Source organism: Heliangelus exortis, chromosome 6, assembly GCF_036169615.1.
Source record: "Heliangelus exortis chromosome 6, bHelExo1.hap1, whole genome shotgun sequence".
In the NCBI taxonomy this organism is placed as follows: Eukaryota; Metazoa; Chordata; class Aves; order Apodiformes; family Trochilidae; genus Heliangelus; species Heliangelus exortis.
Window position 1 is genome coordinate 278,841 of NC_092427.1, and position 16,284 is coordinate 295,124.

Consider the following 16,284-nt stretch of genomic DNA (forward strand, 5'->3'; position numbering starts at 1 on the left):
ATTAATAGTAATGATTCTACAGATGCACAAGAGGGATCAGAGTAACTGTAACGTATCAAATAAAGCATGCAGAACAAGAAAGTAAAAACAATTACAATTAGTTCTACTTTCTCAAGTAAGCATTTAAATAAGGGACTTTAAAAAGAAAACATTGGCTTTTAAAACTGTATTTTCCTTTAAAATTGAAGCAGAAGGAAAACAAAAAATAGTTCAGCTGGAACCTCATTAGTTACATACAATTAATTTAATGAGGTTCAGCTGAAATATTAATTAGAAAACACAGTGCACAGGAAATACATGTTGCAGTGACTATAGTCATATACCAACATATGGGTCATTCTGCTTTGACCGTGACATTCACTGTCAATGCCACACTCTTATGCACTAGTCATATTTAATGAACATGAAACTTTGCAATAATACCAAGTAACTCCAGGGATGTAGCCTTTCCCAGCTTTGCCAACACAGGAGTCTACTGTCCTTGCCATCTTATTTAGCAAGCTTTCACAAAGTTTCTAAAATGAAGCATTGTACCCAGTGCAGAGCCACACACTTAGAATCAATTCACATTAAAAACAAGTTCAGAAAGAATCTATCTGGCATGTGTAGCAATCAGCAACACTCAGACATCATTTTCCTGCAGTACATGCACAGCTCCAAGAATTGAGAGTTACAACAATAGTGGCAACTATCTCCCCCCTACCAAAAGCACGTCAAATCTGCAAAACATTCTTACAAATGAAGAGTCAGATTTCCTTATTATGCAGGCTCTGTCAGACATGAACAGCTGTTGTACCAATAAGGTATCACTGAACAGACTCCTACCATTTTGACAGGGTTCTCCTTGCTCTGATCCTTTCCTCAGCGGCAGAGCTGCCTCACCTGGTACTCGAGGACTTTCCACATACTTGGGCTTCCTGACTGGACCTGCAGTAGGAATGAGCCGAGTGTATCTAATTTTTTCCAGATGGACTGCAAGTTTCATATGTACCAAAAAAAGTAGAGGAATTACTTCTTACATGCACATCTGCTACTGTAAAGACTAGTGAGCTGCTGCACTTCCACTGCTGTGAGAAAGAAGCACTCTCTTTGGGCTTTTTGGAATGCAAAGACTGCTGGAAAACAGAACGAGTCTGCTTGCTCTGACAAACCTGAAAAAGTTTCCTGTGTATTTGAAGTGATTTGACTTTTTCAAGTCCAAACTCAGACAGCTTTCAATGGGCCTCCTTGGTTCAGAGCTTTTATTTTCCATTGTAACAGGAAGATAATTTTGTTATCAGCTTCTCTGAAGCTAGGAAAAAAGACTACGTGCACTGAGCTTGACACACTAAACAATTCAAACCCAAGAAGTTTTATATTACAGTGTACTTTCTCCAAATACTGACATGTGTCCTGATCACAAGGAATGGTGAGGATGAATTTAAAGAAAAACAGCAGAAGAAAACATTAGTGTCTACTAATGATTTCTGGTTTCATTAAACTGCAGTTTTCCTAGTTCACACACAAACTAAGTTCCAAAATACCAGCTTCAGTACTAAGAACTGTGTATTCACACACACACACACACATGCACACACTTTTCATAAATTAAACTGATTCACTCTTTGGTTTCACTTTTACCTTCATGCTCTGTTTTTCAGGCAGTTCATGTTCCTGTTCTTTGCTAACTACGGTTTAGTAGCAACCATAGGAAATGTTAACTACACAACTCATCTAACAGATGGGGAACACTGCTCTACAGGTTTACCAGGAAAAGTATAACGGTACTATTGAATTAGTAAATATCTGCTTATGATATGAACACAGGGCTCACCAGCCCTCAGTATGTGATGTGTAAGCTGCACACTGCAGACACCTCCAGTGGGCTGGCTCACCTCCTCACTTCCAGCATGTAACTTGGGACTGAACTTCAGGTTTCCAACTTTCCCTCCTTTTTCTGCAGTCTCCCTCACTAAGAAAGTAAACCCTGAACAGAAAGCACTGGACAGAGACTGCTGGACTGATGCTAACTACACCACAACACCCTTGATACAGTGGGGTTTGTGTCTTCAATTTGGGACTTCAAACAGCATCCCTCTACGTAGCTCAAAATTTAAGGGCATGGCTTGCTACACCAGGGGCCTAGAGACACCATCACACCCTGCTACACCAGGGGCCTAGAGACACCATCACACCCTGCTACACCAGGGGCCTAGAGACACCATCACACCCTGCTACACCAGGGGCCTAGAGACACCATCACACCCTGCTACACCAGGGGCCTAGAGACACCATCACACCCTGCTACACCAGGGGCCTAGAGACACCATCACACCCTGCTACACCAGGGGCCTACAGACACCATCACACCCTGCTACACCAGGGGCCTAGAGACACCATCACACCCTGCTACACCAGGGGCCTAGAGACACCATCACACCCTGCTACACCAGGGGCCTAGAGACACCATCACACCCTGCTACACCAGGGGCCTACAGACACCATCACACCCTGCTACACCAGGGGCCTACAGGTACACCAGGCCCCAGGTAGGGTCTGGCTCTATGAGGGCTCTGAGGGTGCAATTCATTATTGCACCTACCTCGTCTTGCAGACTTCTGCCTAGAAGTGGAATATGGAAATATTATGGTGTAAAAGAAACCTAGAGACAATGAGACAGTAATATTTTCTAAGAGACAGTTCAGTTACCAACTGTCACCAGAGGGTGCTCTTTCAACACTACTGCATAGTAAAAATGAGGGGCACTGGTCCTGGTGAAAGTTGAAAATACTTTCCTTTGAAACCAGAATCACATTCTTTAAGAACACAATAATCCAAATCTGTCATTTGAAGCAGAAGTATAATTAGATGTACCTAATTAGAAAAGCGACCATTCTGAAAGACCCAGAACAATTTGTAGCAGTCACATAAAATAGGTCAGAATGGAAATATCTTCAGGATGTATTTTTAACACATTTTAAACTGTGGTGGAAACCCTATACTGAATTTTTCTCCAATGTGGAAGTGACTTGCAGTGCTTGCAAATCTGATACACAACACTGCAATCACTAGGGAAACTCCTGCTAAGTTTATTTTCATGCACTAATCTAAAACAGGACATGTGAATTAATCCATGGATGAAAAAGGACCCATTTGTGTGTGAACTGTATCTGCACCATGGAAGCCCTTTTCAAAAAGCATGAGATGGATGATCTGATGAAAGGGTCATCTGGGATAGTATTTTATGAGCAGCAAATAGCAGAGAAGAATGTAAATTATGGAAAACACACTTCCCTGGTCTACTTTTCCTGACTTCTATTAAAAGGCTTTTCCTTTCTTCAGTAAGAAGGAAATTTTGAGCCATTCTAGGGCTCAAAAGTTTTACATGAACTGTAAAAAGCAGCCTCAAACTATAACATGAAGTGAGATTTTTTTTTTTTTTAATTAAAAAAAAATACTGATAGAACTCAAGCCAATAATACTTTTTCCTAATTGTATTTGCTATCCTGTGGCAACTCCTTGGGAAACATTTTTTATTTAATTTTATGCCAAATAGGTCATTAACCAAAACATTTCTCAATGCTGACAAAGAACAACATTTGACATTCTTTGTTGCTAGACTTTATAAACTTTACAACAAAGAACCTCAAAATTGCTGAGTGTCTCCACAAGTCATAGGAATACAGACAATTTCACTTGACACTCAAGCTCTGACCTGAATGAACCCAAGTGATGCTGCTGTGTTGGAATGATTTATATGTACAGAATGCTGATAAAAAGGGGACCAGATGGAGCACCTTATTTAGCAAGGCTCACACATAAGTATGTGGTCACTATTAAAGACATATCCGCTGAAAATTAACAAATTGTCACAACTTCTATTACAATTTATCTACTAATACAATTTATGTCAGTAGATACAAGTAAAATAAATGAACTGCGGGAGCCACAGGCAACATTCACTCTTACATAGTCACTAACATATGAATAAACAAAGGTTTTTGCAGCTGTCTTGTACTTAACTGATATACTAGTCATGAATAACAACATATTAAACATATTCAGACATTTCTCTATACCCATCTGCAATACCAATTAGAATAATTCTTTGTCATACTAAATAATATATTCTATTTAATCAACAAATACCTTTTTTTCCTGGGAACATGCAAAAGGCATTCACTGATCTTGCTCTTATTGCAAAGGATTACTATGATTTGACTGTGTCATTTTTATATAAAAGTGTATCAAAAAACCTGTGCTAAAGTGCTATGAAGGTTTTAGTTGCTCATCAGTTTCACTTTACCTGGAGACTTTTTGTTTGATCTTGACTGCATCAAATAGGACTGGCGTGGCAGCAGAGGTGAAGATGGCAGTGACATTGAGACTCCTTTAGCCAAGTTCATTCTATAAGTGTCCTCAGGGCCTGGCTGATTGCCAATGGGAAAATCTGCATTGTGGCCAGATGTGGCCATAACCTGAAAGGCATTCTCTGGGCAGGAGTCACCTGCTAAAAATAAGATTTTGTCATCCGTTACATGATATGCCAAAATAAAAAGGATAGCTATGTATTGAAATGCAATTATTTAACACAGGAAAACACATTTGCCTGCAAGCATTCAGCATGACTCATCTTAGTGTGCACCCTCCACTGCAGAATCCAGATAACCAGAAAAATTTAAATACAAGACTAAGGGGGACCAGAAGAAAGACTGTACTTTCAAGAAAGTTAACTAATTTTCAGATTTCATCCCTAAGAGATAAAACCAAGTTTCCTACAAAGGTAAAAGCATTTTTACAGCTGAAAAGGTTTTTTAGTATCACTGTGATATCCAGACAGTCCAGACTCTCTGAAAATACCATTTACAGAGCCAGTTAAAGGAGGAATTTAATGGTGTTGCCCCTCACACTCAATTGAAAGGTGGATCACTGAAGGGTACACTCACAGATGGCCAGGCTAAGTTCTATTTTTCTGTTTTGAAACTGAGAGATTCGGTACGTGCAATGTGACAGCAACAGTGATTTATTTTATTATTATTTTTTTAAATCTACGGAAAAAACAAGCTGTTGGTTCACAGCACACTAGTGGCACATCAAGTCATTGAAATATAGTCATAACAGACAAACCTCTTGCTAGTGCAGGAAGTGCAATTTCAGCTAAATGAAGAATGATCTTTCAAAAGAAAGACGAATACATTGTTTAGAGAAATTACTCACACAGTAGAAATACATGTTGCTAAGATTTTCCTAGGGACAGGGCACAAACAGAGCAGAAAAGCTAATTACAGTTTTTTTTTTATATCCAAATTAGGGTATTGCTCAACTACTACTGAAACTGAATTGTCATGACCAAAGATAAAAAACAGCAAAACAAAACTGATACAAAGAGGATGCTAGAACATTTTTTAGACAGGTCCAGGTGCAACAAGTAACATGTTAGGAAACCAAAGCACAAGAAGAAGAAGCAAAAACAAAGAAGTTGTATCTCTTCAAATGTGACTCCCTCATACCAGGTTTATTTTCTTACAGTAAGGACACACTTCAGATAAATGTGGATCTACAAGATCAGCATTTCTTGTTCACTCTGTTGCCATTAGTGTTGCCTTCAATTCCCAATCGCTGTTCCCCTGCCACATTGCACTACAGACAGCACTAATCACATGGAATGAACTTCCACACTGTCAGAAGGAAAGCAACAAACCTAGCCCTTGAGAAAAGTAAAGATATTTTTGTCAATTTAACTACTGCTCTCCTGCAGAATTATGCACAAAAGAAAACCAAACATGCCTGGATGTTAGTCTAATTCCCCACTTCCAGAGGTGCGTGTATTTAAGATTGTTTGGGCTTTTTTCTAGCCATACTTTTTTCCTCACAAGAACCACCTAAGTCTCTGAATCTATCCTCTATATTTAATTTATCCTAATCCTACATCTTCTGTTTTGTGTAAATTGGGCTGGTGACCAAACTTACACATTTCATCCAACTTACAGCAAAATACCTGCAAGCTACTTGGATCTACATTTATGACAAGAAACACCCAAATTTAACAAGCTTGTGGGATCCACAAGGTCATACATTATGCTCTCCATACAACAACCTGAAACTAGGGAAATAATACTAGAAAAATGCATGAGTAATAGCTGTAAAAATATTATTTGTTACAATGCCCAAACATAACCAGATGCCACACCCTGATACACACAGAAAACCCAAGTTACTTGTTACAAACTTAAATGATAATAGTTTCAAATATTTTAGCAACCAGAGCACCACTTTTACATTACATTTCTTGGTATCTACCCCAGTGTAAAACAGACAAACATCAGTTCTGCAACAGGAAGAAGACGACCTCTCCCAAGTTTTAACAATGCCTAACTAAAACATAGGGAAAGGTCCTGTGAAATCCCACTTTTTTATTTTTAAAAACCTCTGAGTTGTACATTTGCCACTGCCAAGTAACTTCTGGACACAAAAATTTCATAAGCATCAATCAACACCACAGTTCTCATTCAGTGGTCAACGTAACCATGGAAACAACTTAATAGCTTTAAAAAACACACACAACAAGCTTTGAGAATGGAAATCAAATCCCAGTTTAGTTGCACCTAGGGATGCAACTGAAAGGCATAATCTGATAACAAACTCCTTTTTTTTTCCCTAAGATAAAAAAGGTACAAGGATGGCTGACTAAAGTAATGATTTTATAGAGCCTAATATCCTAAAAGAGAACTTTAAGATTAAAGTAATCCTTCTATTGAATAGAGAGGATAACTAAAATAAAAACCCTTACAGTGTATACGTCAGTATTAAACATAATAAAATACACCCCAGGCTTAATTTAATTTGCTTAGAAACCAGAAGAATCATAGAATGGTTTGTGAGCAATCCTAACTACTTTACCAAAATGTGTGTAAAGTGGAGCTTGGTGCAGATGTTGGAATTCAGATTCTTTTACAATGAAGAAACAGGACCACAACCTTCAAAACAGCTGAAACAATGAAAATGCAAATTCCTTCAGACTGAGTATTGACAGCAACTGCACTGGTGATATTCCACAGGCTTCTCTCAGTTTCTGAGCTTGGTGACTGTCTTTTTCTCCCTTAACTTACCTACTACAGTGAAACAAAATACTCTCAACTCACTTGAAAAAACACTGATATAAAAAAATCTGATAAAATTAGATATAAATAAATATATATCTGATATAAATTTGTAAGTATAAATTTATATCTGATAAATCTGATATAAAATGTGCTAAAGCAGAAGAAATCTCTAGTTCTGCTGAAGATCTTTTCTTTTTAAAAGCAATGCTAATACTGCAGGAGAAGGCAATCTAGGAGGACAGAAGGAGTCAAGTGACCCAGCCTTTCCAGTTAGGATAAGGTACTCACACCACTGCCAACAGTGATCAGGAGTTAGAATTAAAAATCATTGTCACAGAGGTAGCTTGTGTTCTGGGATTAGAAAACAGGGTTCTGACAGGTAAAATACATGTATTAAGGAAGACCAATGTCTTATTATTTTACTCTTGAGATTCAGGAGAGACCAGAAAATGGGAAGAAACTAGCCTAGAAAAGGAAGAAAACTGATTACAGGCTGCATAACAAAAGCAATGAAGTGCACAGAGTGAGAGACAAACCAAGTAACAGTTAGAATACAAGGTCCAAATGGACAACCTTTGCCAACTATGCTTGTACATGACATTATTTACTCACTTTCTGGCATTTATTTCTGAAATCTGCATTACTTTTCTCAGTATACAAAATATTGATGCTCTCTAGTAGTGCTTACTTAAAAAAAAAAACTAATTTTTAAAGAAACCTGTGATTAACAGAGGTCATTAGGACCACTGAAGTAATTTCTATTCAAGCGTTCCAAGGACCCTTTCTTTGTTTGTTTATGTGTACATGGGATATATCACTAGCATTAGCTTCTGGGAGAAGACACTCACCACATTAAATACTCACTGCTCAGCAAAAAAAGGAGTATAATCTCTTAAATGACTGTCAGCAGCCACAGAAAATGGGCAAAGCAACACAGAATAATCAGAAACAGCTCCATATTTTGAGCATGCAACAATGCCTCTTCTGTTGCAAGATATTTTTAGAGTAACAACAAAAAGTCAAACTGAAACTTGAAAGTATTCCAGTACAAGTTCAATGTTCTGACTAGCAGATGTGTACTTTATGCACAACAAAGTCCCTTTGCACTTAGAATGCAAAATCCAATATGGAGAGTTTGGACAGAAAAACCCAATTGAATTTGCATAATTATAAAATGCAAACTTATTTTACTTAATTATTTCAAGCCTTTCAATTTTCCAGGAGAGCATCTCTCTCTGTTCTCAGCTTGGTTCTGAGTTTACTATTGAGATAGGAAGTTTTGATGAGACATAATGCAAGAAAAGTGGAGTTCAAATATGTATCTAACTAAACAATTTCATTTGAGTTCAACCTTTACTGCTACAGGGAAACAACTCTGAAAACAATTTAAATATTATGTTTACCTAGTGGACACTAATAAAAGACTAAAGCTTCTTGAGTAGCAACTTTTATTTTAAAGTAATAATTTAGTTGCCATTAGCAAAAAAAAAAAAAAAAATCTATGAGTTTAAAGACATTTCATCAAAGTGCTGTGCTAGTGCTGTGCAACAGGCTTGCCACAATGGCCTTTACTGATAGGAAAGGGAGAAAGGAAAAGAAGTGCAGAAGATCACACAAGCAATGATCACAACTGTGATCACAACAGATCACAGCTCATACCTTTGACAGCTATTTTATTTTTCAAATTGAATATTAAGTATAATCTCTATTTTTTAATTTCATCTGATCATACGTTTAAAAAAAAAAAGGATTGACATTCCAATTTCACAGATTTCCTCCCCCTTGTTTAGTATGAAATGTTGGTAAAGTCCAAGGCACACAAACAAGACAGTTTAGAGTATGCCAGTCTACAACAGAACACAACACAGAATTAAAGCATCCATTGTATACTAACACTCAACAACTTTGTACACACATATTTAGGTCAAAGATACTTCAGTTAAGATACTGGAATACAAGAAGAAGGAAAAACAAAGGAAACTAAACTGCAAAAAAGTGTAACATAAGCACTGCAGTACCTTTTATTTTATCATCCGAAAATCGAAAACACTGATCTCATTTCTCCAGATTCTCTGCCTTTAAAACACCACAACATTACATTCTAAACACTGTCTTTTTGTTGACATGATAATTTGCCCCTTGTTATTTCTGCACTAAATGAACGACTAACAAGCCCTTAAGCTGAAAAACCAGAAGTCCCAACTACTTACCACATTAATTTCTACTAAAATCAACGAAGTTTTCATGCATACCATGCATTACATTTGATGTTAAACTTCTGATGAGCTTTTAGTGCAGGAAGAACACTGCAAACCAAGTACAATACTTCCATTATTCATGCTCCTTCAGGCCTGATATTGGGTCAATAGAACAACAATGGTACTAAAAAGCCATCTGAAATAAATGAGCATGTTCTCTAGAAATTTAATATACAGGATTTTCTTTTCTTTCCAAGTTGAAATGCATTCCAAGTATTTTACAGTGAGTGGTTTTTTGCTTAGTAAGTTAAAAAAAAAAAAAAAGGAAAAGAACAGTTAAAGAAAACAAATATAATTATATACTGCAAAGCAGCTGGCAGCATGTAAAACCAACAAGAAATACTAATACAAGTCTATCTCAAGCATTTTTAAACATGTAAGAATGAGCAGATGAGTAGAACTTCTACTAAACCAATCGTAATTAATTCAGTTTATATTTTATACTATACACTTTATATTTTTTATACCATATACTTTATACTATCACCTCACCATGGACACAGATGATACTTGCAGGAACTCTAGAACCCAAGTTCAAACAACAGTCTTCTGGCTCTGACCTCTTGAATTGTGAAGCCAAGATACAAAGTTCCTGTGCTATACTAAAATTAAAAAGGTCACCTCCTTCCAAGAGAGGCTTGAGGGAGATAATCTCCCAGCACCTACAGAGCTGAATTTAAAAACCCCAAGGAAAGAAAACTGGAAAACATACGATGCATAATGAACTATGAAAACAACATTGAAGAGAAACACAGGGTAAGGATAAAGACAAAGAGGTCAGATTATCTCAAATATAGAAAATAAAGTCCATCAAGAAAACAAGGGGAAAAGGCAATGAATAAGGAAAGAAAATGTGTGTCCTAAGTAGAAGTTGTGAGGTCTGGTGAGAGTCACACAGACTGCTAATCAAAAAGACTTGTCTGCCACTTCTTACTGGAAGGAGACCTTCCGAGGAACCTCTACAGTGCTTGGAAACTCCTTCAGAGTTTAAAGATACATTTATTTGATTATAAGAACCTGACAAAGAGGAGAAAATATCATGTTTTCTGAGACTGTACATTTCCAGCTTAGTGCACAAGACAGGACAAAAACGACAGATTATTTTCTTTTTGTTCTTTAACTCTTTTACAGACTTTTTAATACTCCAGTTGTACCTTCAGTCCAGGGGAAAAAACATCATTGCTGTTTGCACTGGTTCTGGGAGGCCAACAGATGTAAAACCAGTAGGATATAGTTAATGAACAAACAGGAAGCTCAGTTCAATAAAACAGGAATCATCCCACTCGGAGTTGAATTACACAGACTTCCAGGCGTTCCTTTTATGCACAATAAGCCCATGGGACAACAGAGGTTACTTCAGTTTAAGAATAAGCTGCTGCATTTTATCCTAGACCTCTGGCAATGTGACTTCAGCAGGAGTGAGACAATGAGCGGTGGTCAAGGCAGAACACTCAGGAGTTTCTGCAGTTCCACACCTCAGTGTCTCTCCTCTGCCCACTGGCATGCAAAGTGTGACAGATTTACCCATATATTGCAAAAGAGACAGCAGAGGTCTTCTTGATGGGATTCAGTTTGGAACTCCCAAGCTGCGCTCTCTCATCTGCTTCCTGTGACACTCAGAAGCTCTGAGAAAGCTGAAAACTTTTTCAAAACTTCATCAGCAAAAAAAGTAAATCTACATGCCCAAAGAGCTGTGAGAAGTATCTGCTTTACTGCTGCATTACTCTTTTAAATGGTGGCTAGAAGGATGGATGTGTCCCCAGTAACTGTCCCTGGAGTCAGCTTCCACCATTCCCACACATTTTCACTCCCTTCAGAGTTGTCCAGAGAGCAGTAAATTTTAAGAGCTCTTGTTGTTATTAAGGACCTGAAGGACCATGAAGTGGGACAACTCTCCAATTACAAAAAATTCCATTTCTCATTGTTTTAAGTTTAAGGACCAGGGAGAGGAGCGAGCAAAAAAATCAAGCTCCACAAAGAGCAATGTTCTTTGCCTTGTTTCACATCTTGTGTCACAGCTGAATATCAGAAGGTTCTTTGAAACAAAAGGGAAATATATTAAACTGAACACAACAGTATAGGAAGTCAAGAGTGTAACACTGAATGGAATGCACAAATTTCTTTAAAAACTTTTCAGAACATCTTCAAATATAAAATAAGCCAAAATATCTGGAATTCACTGTATAAATTAATTACATCCTTTAAAAATGCAGATCCTGCATTCCTCCTTGCTATATATTTCACCAGTCAGGCTTTTTTTAATTTCTCCCAGTACTTGGTTTTCATAATACTGAATCCACACATGAAACTAGAGCTTTGCTTAAAGAGAAAGACCACAAAAAATCCAAACTAAAAATGAAAAAAAAAAAACCTCTCACACATTCTTAACACTCCCCTTTGGTGTCCAGAAATACAGCAGTATTGTATTTGTAAAAAACAAAGGAAGAAAATCCTCTCTTTAGCACTCTAATCCAGATAGATGTGATGAGATCCTCAAATAAAAAAAATGTGTTTTCTGACCTAAAGACCTTTCAAACTCCAGATTTTAATCAAACCCTGGTCAAAGCTCCTTTCCAAACAGCCTGATTTTCCTTTAGAGCTTAAACCAATTTTCATCTAGTATTTTAAGGAAAAATGTACCAATGAAATCCTCACCACAGGAATCTTTAGCTCACTATGTTTAAACAACTCCAGCTTGTAACTGAGTCAGCAGCACACACAAAATTAACAGGATGCCTTTTGCCTTGCTCTGTGATCACTTCTGTGCATCTTTCATCTAGTGTCAATGTTTTTTCTTCTCAGGATAGCTCTCATCATTCAGTCACTTACAAAGAAACCATGGTAGTGTAAACTGCAGAAGACCACAATAATTTCCTAAAGAACACACTACCTGCCAGGTGAACACAGAACTGCTTTTCACAGAAGAACACTTAAAATACCTTCCTCCCCTCGTAGACTCATGACAGTTTTAAAAGCAGCAATACAAGATTCATATATAACCTGCCTGTCAAAGAAAATATGAGTGCGTTGCAAATGTCTTACAAATGTCAGACACAGTCTGTACTACATTTTGTACTTAATACATGAAAGGAGTATTTATTTTTACTTTTTATTTTTTTAATTCCAAAAGTCATTTATTTGTGTTGCCAAAGAGCATAAATTCACTCCTATAAATAATTTGGGACCTAACTCACCAGAAAAATCAACTATATTAGTCTACTTTAATACTATGAAGTTAAGAATTTAACTGTAAAGAAGCAGTTTGTCACTGAGGTCCATTACCCTTCTAGTCATGGCAGCAAAGACCTCATCATGACCTGAGGTCTAGGACTCAGCCACCAACACCTGCACTTCTGTAACTACTACTCCTTCTCAAAGGACATTGCTGGTCCTTCTCCACCCTTGAAAATCACAACCAAACTTATTATTTATCCTTTTTCCTGACAGGCAATATAGGTAAGTAGTGGCTTAATAAGTTTATGATTATTTTCTTTTTTAAAAATTGTAAAATTTGTTGATGATAGTTTTACCTTAAAAAATGTCTGGAGTTAAAGTGGGAACTAGAACATGCTGGAAGTTTGACAGCAAACTTACACAGTTTTCACTACATTTATTTTCAACATTTTTTCTTCTAAATTCATTAATAATATAGATTACATCATCTATAATACTTACTGGGTTTTTTTCTTATAATAAAATTAACTAAGCAGTTTAAAACATATTTCTCAGGGTTGTGAGCCTCTGCCCTGTGTCTGTGTTTAAGCTGGCAGGACAATGCACAGAGCCTATTCTCAGCATTCTATGGTAAGAACCAAGCACAAGCTGCTCTCATCTGTGCTTCCCAGAAGCAGAAGCAGCTCAGGAGCCAGAGCACTGGATGCACCTTCCAGGAAGCTTCTGAGCTGCTGCTCCTGCTCTGCATGTGAGCAGTTTGGCCAAAACAGAGGGGAGGGGTGGTGGCCCACAGACTCCAGGCTGCTGGGATCTCCCTGAGAGTCACACAGTGCCTGAGAGATGGGGCATCCCTGCTGCAACAGAGTAAATTTAGTTGTCTGATTTAATATACACAGCTCATCTACATTATAAATTATTTTATTAATATTCATACCTGGGTCTTTCTTGTTCCCTTTTCCACCCTCTCGGCTCTTTTTTAAAACTGCCTTTAACATTTTAAATGTTGCTCCTAAAGGATAACAGAAAGAAACAAAAATAAATGTACTGTTAATAAGATCCATTCACACAAACCCAAACAAAACAAAGACAGGATCAATACAAATAAAACAGTGAGGTAACTGAAGGAACTTTTTGGTAGTTACATTTATTTTTTTACAACACAGCTTGGTTAAACAAAGTCCTGATGCACAAGGAATATTTTAACAGTTGAACTAAGCAGTTAAGAGTTCACTATCTTCTAACACAGAAAAATAATACAGCATTCTCCACATTCCACATATAATTAAGGTTATAAGGCTAAACCCGTGGAAGTTACTGTAGGACACTGTTGAGAATAAAACAGAATAAAGGTCCAACTGCTGACTGGAGCTCATCAGGGTGTCTGGGGGAGCAGGACAGAAACCTGCTGCCAGCTGGAGTCCCCACTGCAGCAGTGCAGAACAGAACAGAGGGGTGACAGCAGGACACGGTGTCACCACACAACTGCTTGTCACCCACACACAAAGCTGAACAAATTCCCTAAATCTCTGCATATTATGTGACGTGCCTCCATGCCCACTTATCCCTGCCTCTGAACACAGGCACTTCCACCTTTTGCACCTCAAATTCAGAATTCCAATGACAAGGACAATATATCTGGGATGTAAATCTGAAAGACAGTTAAGTGTAGACCTGAAAAAGCCTACAAAAACACCCCCACAAAACTGGAACACCAGCTGAAAAATTAAAGACACTGGAAAGAGGCAAATCATGTTTATCTGTGGAACACAAAACATAAACAGATTTCTGAAAATAAATTACTATACTATACTAGCATGTTGAATGTAGATTGGGAAAAGTGAAGCACTCTATGTGCTTGTAGTGATCCAGTATCACCCATATTTCATAGGCAGAGGCTGTGTGCCAGCTCTCCACATATCTGTCCTAGCAATGCAGAAAAAGCTGGATTGAAAGAACACGATTAGAACAATGCTCAAATTTTTGAAAATAAGAAAATATCTCCTAAAATTCAACCACAAGATAGTGAGAAGGGAAACTAAAAGCAACATGAGGGAACACTCCCCTTTCTTTGCTTGTCTGGATGAGCTTTTAAAAGCCCTTCCAACACCTGGTTTCTGTGGTGCCAGACTTCAGCCAAGAGGAATACAAAGGCTACAAAAAGGTCTATCAGAAGGACATAACTAGTTACCAAATACCTAGTTATGAAACTGTACGTAAGTATTTTTTCCTTCTTAAAAAGGGGTTCAAACTCTGCAGGTTCATAGTAGTTTTCCTTTCTTTAAAAACTGGTATCTCTAACAGAAATTTAGTGCATAAGAAAATTAAAGAGATTAAAGAGAGATTAAATAATTATTTTAAAAATTAAATATTAAATTAATAGAGATTAAATGGAGGCTGGATTTTTTGAGGAAAAGTCATATGAACACCTTATAGTTTTCGAAATGAAATCTATTTTCAAACAATAATAATAAACCACAGTTCCACAGTTTGAAGGACTGGCTGGGCTTTTTTTTTTTTTTTCTTTAAGAATTATTTGAAGGCCTTCTAAAAACTTTAACTATCATCTCTTTTTAAAATGGATACCAGAAGCAGACTTGTCATGTAAGAAGGAAAATACCTCAACAGTCTTGCTGTTCAAAGATCATGGTGAGTGATTACAGAACTGAATCCCCCACACCAGTTGATGATGAATCTGTTTTAAAATGGGTGCTGCCCTCCCACCAGTTGAAGTGTTTCTCTTTAGATACACAAGACCTTTCATACAATTGCCTCATGTTCAGAGAATGAAGGGAAGAGGTGGAAAGTCCCTTGATTTAAGAATTTCTATAATCAGCCTTTTTATAAATGAGGGACTCCATGACACCATTAGGTTTATAAAATACAAATGCTAAGTAAGGTAAAGAGCTGGGAGTGCAGAAATACACAGTTTACTTGATTCATAGTCTTTTACCAGTTAAGTACTCCACTACCTAAGCAATCCCCACTGAAAAAAAAAAAAAAAATTCTCACATTTTCACTCTGCCTGCACGAAGGTATTAAAATTTGCCTGCACGAAGGTATTATCCACTGGTAGCTGGCAGATACTAACTTCATAGCTTTTGTTCACATTCATAACTTTTGTTTCACCTTCCTTAAAGGCCTGCAGTATGCACACTGTATATACCTCACCTACAGCACTGGGGTCTTTTCAGAGTTCTATCCACAAGAGCTCATCTCTTTTGGAGAGGTGAAATAAACTAACCCTACATGGTATGTAAACACCCGAGCTAATGCTCCTCAACTCCTCATTTACCTGCTTCCCAAAGTTATGCTCTTCAGTCTCTCCATATTTAAAACCTGAAAAACAGCATATATTTGCAAAGAAATAAAAGGGTGGAACAGCTCGGTCACCTGCACAGAAGTGCATAAGGGCCTATCATCCTTCTGTGTAGCATTTATTAAACCTGTACTTCAAAAGAGCTGTATTTTAAAAAGTGCATATTGTAAATATCCCAAGATTCAGTCCTAAGGTTTGCAGAAAACTTCATTTTGCCACAACTGCTTTCACTGCCTTTAAACACATGAAGAATTTCATTGTTTATGTGCAGAAAAGTTTCAACATTTCCCTCTTCTGGCAAAATAAAATTACTTTAGCTTCACTGTATTTTTCAAACATGAGAAAAACAACAACAATAAAAATACTTAGAGCAACAAGGTGTTAACTGATGTAACAGGAATCAAGACAAGACAGCCAAAAAGAACCCAAAACCAACCAACCAACCAAAAAAAAT

At 37.3% G+C, this 16,284-nt stretch overlaps 1 protein-coding gene across 13 annotated transcripts in view; it reads right to left on the reverse strand.

Annotated features, from left to right (window-relative positions):
* The window catches only part of TANC1 (tetratricopeptide repeat, ankyrin repeat and coiled-coil containing 1), a 64,375-nt gene that overhangs the window by 28,269 nt on the left and 19,822 nt on the right, over nt 1–16,284 (reverse strand). For 3 of the 13 annotated variants that reach the window (XM_071746278.1, XM_071746265.1, XM_071746266.1), the window contains exons 2-4: nt 13,449–13,523; nt 4,286–4,489; nt 826–927 (exon numbers count right to left, since the gene is read on the reverse strand). In XM_071746278.1, coding sequence (XP_071602379.1) covers nt 826–927; nt 4,286–4,489; nt 13,449–13,509 — 367 coding nt within the window. In that variant the 5' untranslated portion in view covers nt 13,510–13,523. Of the gene's footprint in view, nt 1–825; nt 928–4,285; nt 4,490–9,832; nt 10,017–13,448; nt 13,524–16,284 lie in introns of those variants that run through there. The other 10 variants (XM_071746267.1, XM_071746268.1, XM_071746269.1 and 7 more) reach the window with 7 other exon arrangements.